The sequence below is a fragment of the Ceratotherium simum genome, chromosome 9 (genome assembly GCF_057802395.1).
Source record: "Ceratotherium simum simum isolate JZ-2026a chromosome 9, ASM5780239v1, whole genome shotgun sequence".
Lineage (NCBI taxonomy): Eukaryota > Metazoa > Chordata > Mammalia > Perissodactyla > Rhinocerotidae > Ceratotherium > Ceratotherium simum.
The window spans coordinates 75436092-75453622 of NC_141908.1; the positions used below are offsets into that span (position 1 = coordinate 75436092).

The following is a 17531-nucleotide window of genomic DNA, read 5'->3' on the forward strand; positions in this document are numbered from 1 at the left end:
CTGGAAGAAGGGGAACGCAGCTGTTTGACATTTCACTTCCAACCAATAGCTAATCCTGGATATTTAATTTGGAAGGCAGTGTGTTGTGAAGGTTCAGTCACTCATAGGGCGAGCTCTGCTTGGCAAAAACACTAGAACAACCCCACGAAGAATGAGAAGCAGAAAACTAACTCCAGTTATTAAAATGATAAGCCTAGCAAAATGTTGAACCCACTTTAAAGAAATCAATAGGCAGACCCAGAACAGATTACTATATAATTTTAAGTTTAATTTCTATCAGTATCTATAGCACAGTGCCTGAACACATGAATGTAAGTGATAAATGTTAGAAAAATAAATAGAATAAAAAGGCATAATACTTTAAATTTAAAATCACTCAGGCATTGGCAGGATACAAAATCAACATACAAAAATCAGTTGCATTTCTGTACACTAACAACGAAGTAGCAGAAAGAGAAATTAAGAATACCATCCCATTTACAATTGCAACAAAAAGAATAAAATACCTAGGAATAAACTTAACCAAAGAGGTGAAAGATCTGTACACCGAAAACTATAAAACATTTCTGAAAGAAATTGAAGAAGACACAAAGAAATGGAAAGATAGTCCGTGCTCTTGGATTGGAAGAATTAACATAGTTAAGATGTCTATACTTCCTAAAGCCATCTATAGATTCAATGCAATCCCTATCAAAGTTCCAACAACATTTTTCACAGAAATAGAACAAAGAATCCTAAAATTCATATGGAACAACAAAAGACCCCGAATAGCTAAAGGAATCCTGAGAAAAAAGAACAAAGCTGGAGGTATCACACTCCCTGATATCAAAATATACTACAAAGCTATAGTAACCAAAACAGCATGGTACTGGCACAAAAACAGACACACAGATCAATGGAATAGAATCGAAAGCCCAGAAATAAACCCACACATCTATGGACAGCTAATCTTTGACAAAGGAGCCAAGAACATACAATGGGGAAAAGAAAGTCTCTTCAACAAATGGTGTTGGGAAAACTGGATAGCCATATGCAAAAAAATGAAAGTAGATCCTTACCTTACACCATCCACAAAAATTAACTCCAAATGGATTAAAGACTTGAATGTAAGACCTGAAACTGTGAAAGTTCTAGAAGAAAACATAGGCAATACGCTCTTCGACATCGGTCTTAGCAACATCTTTTCAAACACCACATCTGACCGGGCAAGAGAAACAATAGAAAAAATAAACAAATGGGACTACATCAAACTAAAAAGCTTCTGCACAGCAAAGGAAACCATCAACAAAACGAAAAGACAACCTAACAATTGGGAGAAGATATTTGCAAACCATACATCTGATAAGGGCTTAATCTCCCAAATATATAAAGAACTCATGCATCTCAACAACAAAAAAACTACCAACCCAATTAAAAAATGGGCAAAAGACCTGAACAGACATTTCTCCAAAGAAGATATACAGATGGCCAACAGACACATGAAAAGATGTTCAAAATCACTAACTATCAGGGAAATGCAAATCAAAACTACAATGAGATATCACCTCACGCCCGTCAGAATGGCTATAATTAACAAGACAGGAAACAACATGTGTTGGAGAGGATGTGGAGAGAAGGGAACTCTCATACACTGCTGGTGGGAGTGCAAACTGGTGCAGCCACTATGGAAAACCGTCTGGAGATTCCTCAAAAACTCCACGATAGAACTACCATATGATCCAGCTATTCCACTGTTGGGTATTTATCCAAAGAACTTGAAAACACCAATTTGCAAAGGTACATGCACCCCTGTGTTCATTGCAGCCTTATTCACAATAGCCAAGACTTGGAAGCAACCTAAGTGCCCATCAAGGGACGAATGGATAAAGAAGCTGTGGTATATATACACAATGGAATACTACTCAGCCATAAGAAACGACGAAATCCAGCCATTTGTGACAACATGGATGGACATTGAGGGTATAATGCAAAGTGAAATAAGTCAGAGGGAGAAGGCCAAATACCGTATGATTTCCTTCATTAAGTAGTAGATAATAACAACAATAAACAAACACATAGGGACAGAGATTGGATTGGTGGTTACCAGAGGGGAAGGGGGTAGGGAGGAGGGTGAAAGGGATAATTCGGTGCATGTGTGTGGTGATGGGTTGTAATTAGTATTTTGGTGGTGAACATGATGTAGTCCATGCAGAAATAGAAGTACAATGATGTACACCTGAAATTTTTGCAATGTTATAAACCAATGTTACTGCAATAAACAAATAAGCTAAACAATCAAAAAAATAAATAAATAAAAATAAAAAAAAATAAAAAAAATAAAATAAAATCACTCAGGCATTGGTTTCCTACTGCTTACATGTCCACAGACTTTACATTAAAAAAGTCATACAAATCTCCCCTGATATAAGAATTTTATATTAGACTTGTTAATCATACCTGCAACCATCTATCCTGATAAATGCAGGGTCCTAGGAGCCATTCTGCTTCTTCTTGAGATTATTCTAACATTTTTCCCAACAGAGCTCCTTCCTTTAAAATGCAGTGCCTTCCAAAGTAAGCATTCACATTACTGGTTGGAAATAAAATGTCAAGAAGGTTTGCCTTCATGGGGATAAGGTGGACCAGTCAATTTCCCTGTTATAAGAATTTAAAGCAGTAAATGTGGAGTGGGTAACAGAAGCTGGATTTGATAAAAGGCGTACAGAATAGTTACAACGTAGAGCGGAGGTCATGGGCAGGCCAAGGTTTGGAAGAGGCAGAATCATAATTCAGAGAAACCATGAGTAGCAACCAGAAGTTATAAGGTAGACAAAGAAATAGAGTAAATGGTAAATCAGGTGACGGTGAGAAGAAAAGCTTGATAGTAGAAAGAAGGTGACATGGGGAAGAGGTCTGTTACAAGAAGGATGGCAAAGGAGAGAGCAAATCCATGGGTGCAGCTGCTGAATTCCCAGTTCCAGTTCAGAGAAACCTAACCCTAGTCACAGTCCTACACCTGGATGTTCATGAAGCTCTATCACTCTCAATTTCTTTTATTATCTCCAATAATTAAGCTGGAATTCCTAAGTCTTGCAAAACAAAAAAAATTTTAAGAAACTTAAAAAGTAGGCAAGCTGCAAAAATCAGTTGCATTTCTATACACTAACAATGAAGCAGCAGAAAGAGAAATTAAGAATACAATCCCATTTACAATTGCAACAAAAAGAATAAAATACTTAGGAATAAACTTAACCAAAGAGGTGAAAGAGCTGTACACGGAAAACTATAAAACATTGCTGAAAGAAATTGAAGACGACACAAGAAATGGAAAAATATTCCATGCTATTGGATTGGAAGAATTAACATAGTTAAGATGCCCATACTTCCTAAAGCACTCTATAGATTCAATGCAATCACTACCAAAGTTGCAACAACATTTTTCACAGAAGTAGAACAAAGAATCCTAAAATTTATATGGAACAACAAAAGACCCCGAATAGCCAAAGCAATCCTGAGAAAAAAGGACAAAGCTGGAGGCATCACACTCCCTGATTTCAAAACATACTACAAAGCTATAATAACCAAAACAGCATTGTACTGGCACAAAAACAGACACACAGATCAATGGAATAGAATTGAGAGCCCAGAAATAAACCCACACACCTATGGACAGCTAATTTTCGAGAAAGGAGCCAAGAACATATAACAGAGAAAGGAAAGCCTCTTCAACAAACAGTGTGGGGAAAACTGGACAGCCACATGCCAAAAAATGAAAGTAGACCATTATCTTACACCATACACAAAAATTAACTCAAAATGGATTACAGACTTGAATGTAATAAGACCTGAAACCATGAAACTTCTAGAAGAAAACATAGGAAGTACGCTCTTCGCTATCAGTCTTTTTTGTTTTGCTTTGTTTTGTTTTTTTGTGAGGAAGATCAGCCCTGAGCTAACATCCATGCCAATCCTCCTCTTTTTGCTGAGGAAGACTGGCCCTGAGCTAACATCGGTGCCCATCTTCCTCTACTTTATGTGGGATGCCGCCACAGCATGGCCTGACAAGAGGTGCATCAGTGCGCACCCGGGGTTCCGAACCTGGGCCGCCAGCAGCGGAGAGTGCGCACTTAACCACTACACCACAGGGCTGGCCCCCAACATCAGTCTTAACAACATATTTTCAAGCACCATGTCTGACCGGGCAAGAAAAACAATAGAAAAAATAAACAAATGGGACTACATCAAACAAAAAAGCTTCTGCACAGCAAAGGAAACCATCAACAAAATGAAAAGACAACAATTGAGAGAAGATATTTGCAAACCATATACCTGATAAGGGGTTAATCTCCAAAATATATAAAGAACTCATACATCTCAACGACAAAATTAAATTAAAAAAACAACTAACAATCCAATTAAAAAATGGGCAAGAGACCTGAACAGACATTTCTCCAAAGAAGATATATAGATGGCCAACAGGCACATGAAAAGATATTCAATATCATTAACTATCAGGGAAATGCAAATCAAAACTACAATGAGATATCACCTCAAGCCCGTCAGAATGGCTATAATTAACAACACAGGAAATAAATGTTGGAGAGGATGTTGAGAGAAGGGAACACTCATACACTTCTGGTAGGAGTGTAAACTGGTGCAGCCACTATGGAAAACAGTATGGAGATTCTTCAAAAAATTAAGGATAGAAGTACCATACGATCCAGCTATTCCACGGTTGGGTATTTATCCAAAGAACACGAAAACATGAATGTGTAAAGATACATGCACCCCTGAGTTCATTGCAGCGTTATTCACAATAGCCAAGACTTGGAAGCAACTTAAGTGCCCATCAAGGGACGAATGGATAAAGCAGATGTGGTATACATACACAATTGAATACTACTCAGCCATAAGAAATGATGAAATCCAGCCATTTATGACAACATGGATGGATGCTGTGGGTATTATAAGCGACATAAGTCAGAGGGAGAAGGTCAAATACCATATGATCTCACTCATAAGTAGAAGGTAAAAACAACAACAAACAAACACACGGAGACAGAGATTTGATTGGCGGTTACCAGAGGGGAAGGGGGGGACGGAGGAGGGTGAAAGGGATGATTAGGCACATGTCTGTGATGATGGATTATAATTAGTATTACATCATGGTGAACATGATGTAATCTATGCAGAACTAGAAGTATAATGATGTACACCTGAAATTTATACAATGTTATAAACCAATGTTACTGCAATAAATAAATAAGTAAACAAACAAACAAATAAATAAAAAGTAGGCAAGCAACTTGCCTAAATCTTTAGAAAAAACAAAGCGGTAGCTAATGTCTAATCTACTAGCTACCAACTCTAACGAGCTTCTTCAACTTTCTGACATCATCACCGAAAGAAACCTGCTCACTACACTTTGAAAGAAGGTGAACCCAAGATGGAACTGTCTTTGTCCTAGAATAAAAAGATGGTTGCAAATTGCCTCCAAATCTCTCTCTATTCCTAAATGACACATTAGAAAGTTCAGACATTGTTAGTAACACAGAAATGAAGAATGCTCTTCAAGTTGAATAAACACATGCAGGATAACATAATGTTAATATGAAAAGAACTAGTGTGGCTCCTCTTTATGGTCAGGGGCTCCCAAAGTTTTCCCAACTGCTACAATATTTCATTAAAAATGGCAAGGGTTCATTTGCATCTCTCCTCAGAACTAGAGTATGGTTTCAAACTCTGGAGCCACATTCAGACAGCAGGCTTCAAATAGGAGCTTGAAATGAATCCAAGGTGGGAGAAATTCTCGTAACCTGGTTAGAGAATTTGTAAATGTCCTTAATTGATTAATTAATTAGCTTATTAATTTACTTGCTTAGAAGTTGTCCTTTTGGAAGCAAATTCAGAAATCAAGACATAGCCCGTACAACTTGAGTAGAAAGGCGTGATCGAATTCTCAGAGCTTAGAGGTAGATTTCAGGTACCCTTAACATTAGCAATGAGAGTCACATTCTAAAGCTATGTCAAAAACACTTGAGGAAAAGAAAATTTCAGTCACATCAGTTGTTTGACATCACACCAGTGAGTTAAAGGTTTTCCTGCATTAAGTATTCTGTAGAAAAGAAAGCTCACAATACTAGGTCTATTCAGTAGAATGATTAAAAATTAAATGATGTACATAAACAGCTTTGCACAATACCAGACAGCTAATAGTAAGTGTTCAGGGAATGCTGGTGGCTGAGTGCTGGCAGTTCTCTCCAGCACCCAGATGGAAATCAGACTCCAAAGGCAGACAAATGTGGATTCAAGGCCTCACTCTGAGCAGGATACTTCTCTAAGATTCAGTTTCTCACATGTGAAAGTAGATGAAAACCACCCTCCCCCTTGGTTTTTCACAAGGTTTAAAGAAGAGAAGACATGTAAAAATGTCACATTTTGAGAGCCTGACTCCCCAAAAGGCTAACTGCTGCCAGGGAGAAGGAGGAGGAAGGGAGGGGTGGAGGGGGAGGAAGGAGAGGAGGAAGGAGAGGAGGAGGATGAAAGAGGAGAAAGAGGAGGAGGCGGAGGGAGAGGAGGAAGAGGAAGGTGAGGGGAGGAGGAGAACGGGGAGGAGGAGGACAAAGAAGAAGAAGGAGAAGAAGAAGAAGAAGAATCATCATCACCATCACCATCCTCATTGCTAATATTACTACTGGATTTTGCACAGGAAAAACTTAGAATCAGCCTCAGAGGTACTTATGATTACTTATCTTACACTCTTAGGCAATTAATAGTATGTCTACACCAGGGTCTCAGCCCCGGCACTACTGACGTTGTAGGACAGATAAGTCTTTGTTTTGGGGAGCTGTCCTGTACATTGCAGGATATTTGGCAGCATTCCTGGCCTCCACCCAGTAGATACCAGTAGCATCCCCAAGTTAAAAGAACCAAAAGTGTCTCCAGACACTGCCAACTATCCCTTGGGGAGCATAGTCACCCCTGGTTGAGAATCACTGGTTGACAACAATGACAAGGAATCAGTGGCTTAGAAAATGGTGAGAACCCTGAGTGGGCAGCAGTCCAGACGAGCATGGGTGCAATGCCAGAGTCGAATGTCACCCCCCAGGTCTCACATTCTTACTCAGCATACGGCATGGAATTTTCAAACAAGTACTTGCGAGAAAACCACATAGCAGCAAGCTCAGAATTCCTGAACCTACAAAATAGCCCATGGAAACACTGTGGTGGAAATATAATAAAGCAATAAAGCACAAAGTACACAGACATGAACAATTTGGCAAATGCTCCCCAATCAGCCCCCCGCGGTGACCTAGTCATAGCATGAACAACGTCCTTTCTTCTCCATTGCATTAGAGAGAAGCGTGGTCAGAGGGAAGACCAGATGCCAAAAACGCCTGCCTTCTCTTTCAGCTGGTGATTCTGGCTCCAGGCAAGGCCCACCGTCTCCACTCCAGCTTTTCCAACTGTAAAATGGACCTGGTAACGATGAATACCTGACCTAACTAGCTTTTGATTCTAAGCTGAGGGTATCCACTCACTATAGGGCCTCGGGTCATCATAACCATGATGGGGAAAAGCACTACAACCACAAGAAATAATATTGTCTCTGGCCCTTTGGCATGAAAAATAGAATTTATTTCACCTTTTTCATGGAATGTTCTTATCTTAGTTTGCCTTATCATGTCATCTCACCTATGTTGGTCTTCTTTGTGCTATCTACACATGGACTAGAAACATTATGTATATCAGTATTTCACAACCCCTTCTTTTTCTTCATTATTACCCTCTGAAGGAGGCTTTTAGGCATTTTTTCCTAATCATCTCCCCCGCTTCATGAAATTTTAATACCAGAGATACACTGACTATCTCTTTATGTACTATGTCCCTTTGGAGGGCCACAAACCGCTGTAAATGGGAGATTTTTATACTCCCCAAGAATCAGTGTTCACCCTCTGGGGCAATATTATCCCCACTGAGGATCCACGGTATAGATGGATCTAGTTTACAAAGGCTAGTTTCCAGAGCCTGGAAAGTCCCCTTCTACAGAGCAGGGACTTAAATGGCGGTTTGTGAAGAGACTTAGAATATGGAAAACTGAAGAACTCAGATAATTCACTATGACATCAAAGCTGCATGTCACCTGGAGAGATCTGAATTCTTTAGGAAGAAACATCTCACTCTTCTAGGACCCCCAAGTTTTTCGGGCTGAAGACACCCCTCAGTGGTCCAAGCCCAACTTGGTCTCATCTATAATCTAGCTTCATCTCTAAAGGGAAATTCCATCAGACACGCATACCTTGGTAAGCATGCAAAGGATTGTGTTAGGTGTTAGAACTATAAAAATAAATGGCACATAATGGCTACCATGGAAGAAATCAGAACCACAGGGCAAAGGCATGTGTGGCTTTGGTTTGGCAGATTCAGATATAGAGCTGGAGTCACAGGGCAAGGTGGCCTCACAGGGGTGGAGTGACATGACAGGAGCGAGGCCCAAATGAACGAAGTGGGCGGGATGTGTGCACACCTGCAGATTGTGGGCGATGGGGATCTTGCAGCAGGATGGTGAGTGTGTGCCCTGTGTAGACAGTATCAGCTCCCGCCACGTGGCCCTGTGGGTCAGATCTGATTTTCTGCATTGTTACATGAAATCCAGATTTTATGTGAAATCTGATTTTTAAATGTGGGCTTAAATTTTTAAAACCCTTTGTGAGCTTAAAAAAAAAGAAACACAACTGCAAGCAATGTAAGACTGACAATTTGTAAACTATTTGCAAACAAATGGCAAGAAAAATTTCCTCTCTTCCATGAAGAGAGGGGCTCTGACTCTAAGGGACTTAACACCACAGAAGGCACTGACAGGGATGGGGTATGCGGAGCTCCTTCTTTTCTCCAGTACATCCGTGGCTCTAATCTGGTGGGTAATTATGCACAAAGACCACTGCTTTATATCTTTACCATTTAAGAAAAATCGGGGAATAGTGGACCCTAACTACTCACAGAAATTTAAGTGGCGCCCTTCCGTAGCCACAAGTGGGGTGACTTCTGTGTACATTTTAATATGCTGCATGTATCAGAGCTCTTAATAATCACTGATTTCACCTATACTAAACAATTTATTAATGGCATATTTTCTGCCTAATTAGGCAAAATGTAACATCACCAAACTAATATTATTATTCTACATATAAATTTTAAAATCCCTAAACATGTAAGCAATTATATCTCCCTAAAATTTTAGTTGATATAAGGGCACAAGTGAATCCCAACCCTGAGTCCAATGGCTTAACTTTTAGACAATTACAGATATTTTTCAGTAGTGTGGGATCTTTTTGAATAGTCTTAAGTCACAGAGGCTGTACCAACTGTATTCTCCAGACTCAAGAGTTGTGCAGGCTAGGGCTGGCCCAGTGGCTTAGTGGTTAAGTGCACGCGCTCCGCTACTGGCGGCCCGGGTTCGGATCCCGGGCGCGCACTGACGCATCGCTTCTCCCGCCATGCTGAGGCTGCGTCCCACATACAGCAACTAGAAGGATGTGCAACTATGACATACAACTATCCACTGGGGCTTTGGGGGAAAAAAAAAGGAGGAGATTGGCAATAGATGTTAGCTCAGGGCTGGTCTTCCTCAGCATAAAAGAGGAGGATTAGCATGGATGTTAGCTCAGGGCTGATCTTCCTCACAAAAAAAAAAAAAAAAAGAGTTGTGCAGGCTAGTTCCAGTTATTTTTCTTCATTTTTCATATCATGACTGTAATAAATAATTAATTCAAAGCTTTGTATTTTGCTGACAAACAATGTAGCATTCAAAGCAGTGTCACTAAGAGACAGACACAATGTAAAAGTATTGAAGAGTTTCTCAGTAGTTATGGGATCAAGGTCAATGGCTAAGGCAAAGTCAATGTAGAGAAAACTACCTTATTTGTAAACTCTTCAGCTAAGATCTGAGTAATAGAAATATCCTTTTATAAAATAAGTGAATTCTCTTAGCAATATCAGAAGTTAATAGCCACAAAGTGCTTAAATCTGAACAGGAAAATTACAGACTGACTGTTTCTTAGCCATTAAATATTGTTCGCACACTCTAGTTTTGATATACTAACATAAAAGATAATAAAACATAAATCAATTGGCTGTCTGCTTCTAAGATTTACTTTACTCAAACTGTTCAGTTAAAAAGACAAAATATTATGTTGAATATCCTTTTAGCTACCATAAACACAGGAAACTCGGAGATGAGGATTTCTGGATAAAGAATGGAGGCAAGGGATGTGTAGAGGCCATCGTCCAAATGAAGAGAGGGCCTTCATTATAATGGAGAACAGGTTTTAGTATTTTTATCACAAACTTCTCTAAATTTCCAACTTCGTCATCATCCTATAAAAACGGGATACTCTTAACGTCTAGAATAAATCAGTTGTTCACTCCTGTTCTTTTTCTGCTTCGCCTGGATTGAACTGAGATGGACCCTGAATGAAAAGTCCAAAGTCAGTGGTCCCCTGAAGCTGGTCCTTGGCCCTGTGTTGGTGCAACACAGAAGTTTTGACCAGTTCACATCAAAATGAGAAAAACAAGGGTGACGGTGAGTTTTTCACGTGACTGAATTTATACAGTTTGTAAGATCTTTTGTCTGACGCTATCCTTTTCATTAATTTGTTTGATATTAAAGAGTATTTTATTTTATGAAATGATATTGGGTAATAAATGGAAGCTTCCCTTTAATTTTTCAAATAAATATATTTTCCAAAATAACAGGTTGTTTAACCTATATTGGGCTCCTCTTTAATTTTAATTTCTACTAAATCTCAAAATCTGAAAAGCACTGCTCTGTGTAACTTAAGATGTTGGTCTAATTATCTGTAGGGAAGTGCCCTGGTGTTTGGATGAGGCTCCAGCCAAGAAAGGACAGGAGAGGGAAGGGGTGGGGTGGGTCCTGCAGGGTAAGCCTTGGGGCTCACCTCCAGGGAATGAGTTACCCCAAGCACCAGTCCAGAGCCAGGAGAGTGTGCTCCGCCATTTATTAGCTATGTACCCTTATCACCCACTCTGAGTTCACTGTGGATATTATAAGAGACTGCCTCTAGGGGCTTCTAGCTCTACAAATTCAGGAGTCTAATCATTTGGGCAATTCACTCTGTGACTTTGGAAACTGACCAATGATATCATGAAAGCATTGACTGCAGTGTTATTATTTGGATGAAAAGTGATGTAACGGACCTGTAGACTTCCTGCTCCTCCCCAGGAATGTGACGGTGGAGCGAGGGGAAAGGAGACAGCAAAACCTCAGCGTAGAGCATTTTGCCATGTCCTTCACCACCTCTCCTATGATATCTTGATAAAGAAACTGCACCCCACCCTACCTTCATCCTCCTCTTTTTCTTTTCCATTCTTCACATACATGCACATATACACGCACTCCTGCCTCAACTTTCCTCTTTTGCTACAAAAAAGGAGAGTCAGAGAGAGGCCTTGGAGGATCATCTGGGGTGGCAGTCGGGATTGGTGGTATTGGACAGAAGGACAAATCTCATAACCTACCAATGCAACTTGTGGGCAAAACTCTAAGGGGTCTGACCTTGGAGTATTAACCTAGTTAATATTTCTTCCTGAAAGTGATTGATTTTAGACTATAGCAAAAGTCAGTAGTTAAACTCAATTACTTTCAGAAAGAAATATTATTTCTCTCGATGAGAGCAAAAACGAAGCAAACAAAACATGCAACACAAATGAAGGTAGATTTCTAAAAGAGGAAACCAAAGACAGCAAAAACCCATCTTGAAATTCTAAGAATCGACCACAATTTCTCTCAAAGGTTCAGTTCAGGTACTCTCTAGCTCATGTGGCTATTTCTTTTCCTCAGCCTAATCAGACATTCCTTGAGGAATTTTAGGTCAATTCATCAGCTACTTCAGAGTTTTTTCTTTAGAAAATGAAGGACGGAAAGTATGAACTATGTTTTCTGATTGAGAGATTTAATTCTCCACGAGTCTCTGGCTTCAGAATCCCACAAGGAAAATAGACTCAGGAAAGCAGCTGCCTTTGGAGTTGACTTCCCAGTCATTTTTCTCTGTGTGAGCACATGCACACAAGGGTGCACACACACAAACGCACACACACACGCTGTGCCCACTGTGAGAACGGGGTCCTCTGTCCCTGGGGACATGGCATGAGACAGGAGGTTGGTGTGGTGTGCCCTTTTGACCCTCGACAGTTGCTGGCCTGTCACTGACAGCCTTGGTCAGGTTGGGGGAGGGGATGCTGACCTGTACTGGCTCAGGGGGGAGCTGGACCACGTGCTGCATGCGTTCACTGTGGTGGTGCCTTGACTCCTCCTCGTAGATCACGTCCCTCTCATGCTGGGGAAGGTTCAGGAAGCGACGGATGGTACAGAGGTTCTCCCAGAGGGTGCGGTTTTCCGGGCTGGGGTTCTCCTTCCAGCGGAGCAGTTCGCACAGCCAGCCCTGGAGAGAGCAAGTCACCTGAGTTAACCCACAGAGTGCAGAGCAGTAGAGGACAGCTAGACTACAGTCAGGTGGCATCCCAGTTTACCATATTTTTCTGTCAAAGTTGTTCCCACCATGTGGGGCGATACTGAAACAGCCCGACAACTCTGAAACCAACCAATGACCATGTGAGTGGTTACGCCAATGCCCAAGAATCTTCACTCTTGTTAATTATCTTATCACTTTCCTATAGAATATATTCTCAATTAATTTACAGTTCCTTTGTAAAAGATACTCAAGCAAGATTATAGTTACCTGATTCTCAGCAAAAAGTAACTCGTGTTGGTCAGCTACAATTTTTTTAAATTACCCAATTGGATAGTATTCCATTCCAAGAAAAGAGTGAAGATGAACAAGTATGAATTACAAGATGGCAAATTCTAAAGTGTAAATGACACTGAACTCTCTAGGGAGGAAACAGTCTTACAACTATTAATAACTCCACAAAACAGAAACAACCACCTTGGCTAGAATGAAAACAAAATGTATCCTTGCTCCATCTCTGACTGCCTTGGGCTCCAGGCCCTCTTAACCATCACCTTCCCGCCACAGCCACACCTGCAGGAAGGTAGGCAGTTGGTCGGGTCACACCTGCAAATGTCTGCCTCCCAACTCGCATCCGGATGTTCTCTTGCTCGAAACTGCACAAGAAAGAAAATGTAATGCAAATAATGATGGATTATATGAAAATAATACAGAGGATGCTGTCAACATCGCTCACTGACTCATGTCAAAATATTTTACCCAGTAGCTTTCTAAGCCATCATTTCCAAGCTACATCGCTAATTTTAAAAACAAGAACTGTCCCACATTACGCCTCTTGCAAGAGTTAAGAGTTTTTCTAAAAAAGTACATAAGTAAACACAAATGACTTTGTAAAAAAAAAATCCCAAACCTCAACAAATTTTATATCATAACTTGTAAGCCAATGAACGTTCCTGACATGCATTATAAAAACCCCATATAATATCATAAGCCGTTGTTTGTCTAACTCTCCACTGTGTCTTCTGCCTTTACCCAAAAAAAGGCAAGATTTGATTATCTCCGCTGCATCAGCCAAGACAGCAACACCAGCTGTTCTCATTGTGCAGCCTCTTCCTCGCGGCCTCCATGTTAATAACCTGATCATTCCATTTTCTCCTTCAACTGCCGGCTGCAGCACCGAGAAGAGACAAAAACCCAGGCCCATCTGCAGCAGCTGTAGGCACTGAACTGTGAAGCCACTGGGGATTTATAAACTAATCTGTAACACAACACTGCCTTGTTTTTACAAGTGAGAGGCCACATTTGCGCAGACCTGATCTTTTCTTGCAATAAACTGGGAGCTGGGGAGAGTTAGAGGGTTAGGAAGAATGAAAACAAGCTATCTAATCATTTGCTTGGAAATGTTTTTCCAAGTATTTTCATAGATTTTTTTCAGCTCAGTTGAGAGATAGGTAATGGTTGATTTTCAAGGTGTAACATATATGAAAATTGAAGGCAATTAAATTTTTTATCCCTATCAGAAGATAAATTATATTTTTAAATATCTCCTGCTCCCAAAGTGTTTCCTCAAGGGTTTTTTTGTACACAGGAAAGAATTCTTGAAACGGAAAATAAACCATCTGTGGAAAAAATAAACTCCTATTGCTCTGTCTTTTCACAGATCTGAATAAGTCTCCAACTGAACTCTTTCAAATGTTTCAAACAGGTATGTTTAACATCTCCCAGGGGAGGCGATAGCACGGAGACCAATCATTTAATAGAAAATAAAAACAAAAACCTACATCTGTTAAAGATGAAGCTCTGAGCTACCCAGACCTTAAGGAGGATGGCACCTGCTGTTCCGCTTGAGGAGTGAACTGCATTGTGGGAAGCCACAGCTTGAAAGGAGACAGGTGACAGCTGAGTGGTATCTCCACTTATGATACTCGGAATGTCTCGCACAACATTCATTGCTGCATTTGATTTATATGCGCTGTTATAATCTGCACTCATTACAATCACTTAGAACAAACTACAGGCCTCGTTATGGACTGTGTGCTGTCTGCCATCAGTCTTTAAGAAGTGTAGTGCTCAATTTGCCCACTGACATGCAAGGTCCTGACCTTGAAGCTATTAGGGAGCAGATTAGACACAAGTGTGATCATGTGTGCAGACATAAGCAAACCAAATTAATTTCTGGCACAGGGAGGTAGCCAACAAGACCCTGTTCTTAGGGTACCGGAGAACTTCAAATCCCTGATGGAGCTGAGCTAATAGCATGTTTAAGGGAACCCGGTTTGGAAGATGAAGCACATTCATGGTATTTAGAGGGTTATTAATCTAGTTTCCCCTCAAAGTGTTTGCTTGGCTGATCAGATTAAGGGATGGAGCCTTCCACAGCACACCCCCACCACAGCAGGCCCCAAGAAATCTGTGATACTTCACAGCCTTGGACATATTGCACCATGTGTACCCAGCTGCTTCAATAATTAGCTTATGAATGTATCAGCTGGTTCTGTGATTTTTATAAATAATAACTAACCTACAGAGCAGAAAGATTGTCAAGAGCCTCACAATAGCATAAAACTGCAAGGTGCTCCTAACTCTAACTTGCTCTTCTACTAAATGCCGATATTCCCTTCTAGTGGACTCTATAACACCATTTATAAATATTTTGCATTTGAAATGGCACTGTATTTTTGTCAGTTTTCTTCATGGCAGCCATGGTTTACTTCCCCCTCACTCTGACTCACTGCTCACTCTAAGCATATATATGCTTACCTTCCGGAAATCTAGTCTTCCACCTCACTTCCCATCTTTGCATTCACATGATCCTTCCAGCAGCCCATTTGGGATGCTTATCTGTTTTCTCAATAGGGTCTCCTACTAGCTCGTTTGGTGACTAATGAATGTGCGAAAAAGTACCACGCTGTTGCATGAACACACTTGTATGTAATTGTGAGTGAACCCATTGCAGAAGAGATAAAGAGTCCCCACATTGGAATTTTTTTTCATTTATATAATTTTTGCATGCCATCCAAGAAAGTTTTGCAGTATCAGGCAAAAAAAAAAGTGTAAATGTCAAATAAAACAGTGACAGATGACAGTATTCTCTATTGAATAGCACTGTTTCTGTCGTGCATGTTCAATGGGAACTCATGAATTATTAATAAACAAATCTCCTTTTTCTGTTAAAAAATCTCAAGTAGGTTTTTTGTTGTTGTTCCCTATGTGTTATGTGGAGCATTCCAGGAGAATTATTTTCATTTCAGAAACGCTGATACAGAAGTTCATGTGATGTCCAGCCTTGGTCAGGTCCACGAGCAGGCTTCATCAACTGTGGGGTGTACACCTACCTGCGATTTCTCTTTTAGTCTGGTTGTAAGTTTTGACCAAACATTGGCTGAATATTCTATAGTCAGTTTAGCTTTTTCAGTATGGAAAACTGAGGCTAAGGGAATTACAATGTTTGAGCACAGCTAGAAAGCGCAGAGAGTATTCACCTTGGAGCCCTGAGAGTAACTGCCAAGCTCCTGCTCTGACAGTAAATAATTTGGGTGACCTTTGGGCAAGTGGTCACCCTCTTGGAGTTTCTCGGAATTTAACTGTAAAAGGAAGGGTTTACAAAAGATGGTCTCTAAGTTCTCTTCCAGCTCTGTATTCCATGATCTGTTACACCTTGTTATTTGTCAGAAATAGCAGATAATGATTAGCCATCAGGGTTAAAATACAAAGAAGAAACCACCTTGACCAAGTGATCAAGGTCAACATCACCAGTGATGACAAATGGACAACACGAACCCTGTGATATGATGCACTGTGAAGGACACAACGTAGTACCTGAGGTAGTCTTGCCAAAAATGCATAACCTCAGTCAAATCATGACCAACCCAGATTGAGAGATGTTTAACAAAATAACAAATCAAGGTCATTAAAAAAAAAAGACCGAAGAATGGTCACAGACTGCAGAAAACTAAGAGGAAATAATAACTAAATGCAGTGTGGTTCCTGGATAGGATCCTGGTACAGAAAATGGACATTAGTGGAAAAACCACCAAAATTAGAATAAAGTTTTTAGTTTAGTTAATAGTATTAAAATAATGTTAATTTCCTGGTTTTGCTAACTGTACTATGAGGATGTAAGGTGTTAACATTAGGGGAAGCCAAGTGGGGCATATATGGAAACTGTACTATTTTGCAACATTTCTGTGAGTCTAAAATTTGCTCAAAATAAAAAATTTTTAAAAATACAGAGGGCCGGCCCCGTGGCTTAGCGGTTAGGTGTGCGTGCTCTGCTGCTGGGTTCCCGGGTTCGGATCCCGGGCGCGCACCGGCGCACCGCTTGTCCAGCCATGCTGGGGCTGCGTCCCGCATGCAGCGGCTGGAAGGATGTGCAGTTATGACATACAGCTATCTACTGGGGCTTTGGGGGAATAAATAAATAAATAAATAAAATTTAAAAAAAAAATACAGAGAATACCTAGAACTTATATAGGAAAATATATGTGGAGCCTAAGTGTAATGATGCCAAGGAATTTATGATTAAAACTCTTTTACCTTCAAAATATGAACCCAGAGAAGGAAAGAATGTAAGTTTAAAGGCTGCATCCTTGTAATCAATGGTTAAAGAGTTCCCAGCATTCAGTGCATAAGCAAATAATATCTATTAACATCTCATTTTAGCCATCTCATCAGCATCTTAAACAAATATATTTCCCTCTGTAAAAAAAACAACTTTAACCACCCTTTCCAACTATGCAGGTGAGCCGACACTCACACCAGTCAAGATATAGTTTGTTTACAATCCACATGTTCCTGAAAAGTTGCATGTCACTCTAAATTTACAAAGCAAATCATCTTGTAAATGTATTAGCAATCCTTACCTCTTGAAGAAATGTGCCAATATTTCTTTTTGGAAGATGAATAATAAAACTGTAGTTTACCTTTTCATAAATTGATGGTTTTATTAATGATTTACTTAAATGAGACATCTCTAGTTCACAATTCAAAAGCATTAAAAGAGGCAACAATAAGAACTACAATTTGCACCTGTTTTTCCTTTATGGCCTCATCTCCCATCAATTC

The 17531-nt window shown here is 40.1% G+C and overlaps 1 protein-coding gene across 1 annotated transcript in view; it reads right to left on the reverse strand.

The window, feature by feature from the left end:
* SATB2 (SATB homeobox 2) overlaps positions 1-17531 on the reverse strand; it is a 189229-nt gene that overhangs the window by 29671 nt on the left and 142027 nt on the right. Inside the window, exon 10 of the mRNA XM_087435552.1 lies at positions 12243-12440. Coding sequence (XP_087291678.1) covers positions 12243-12440 — 198 coding nt within the window. The remainder of the gene's footprint in view (positions 1-12242; positions 12441-17531) is intronic.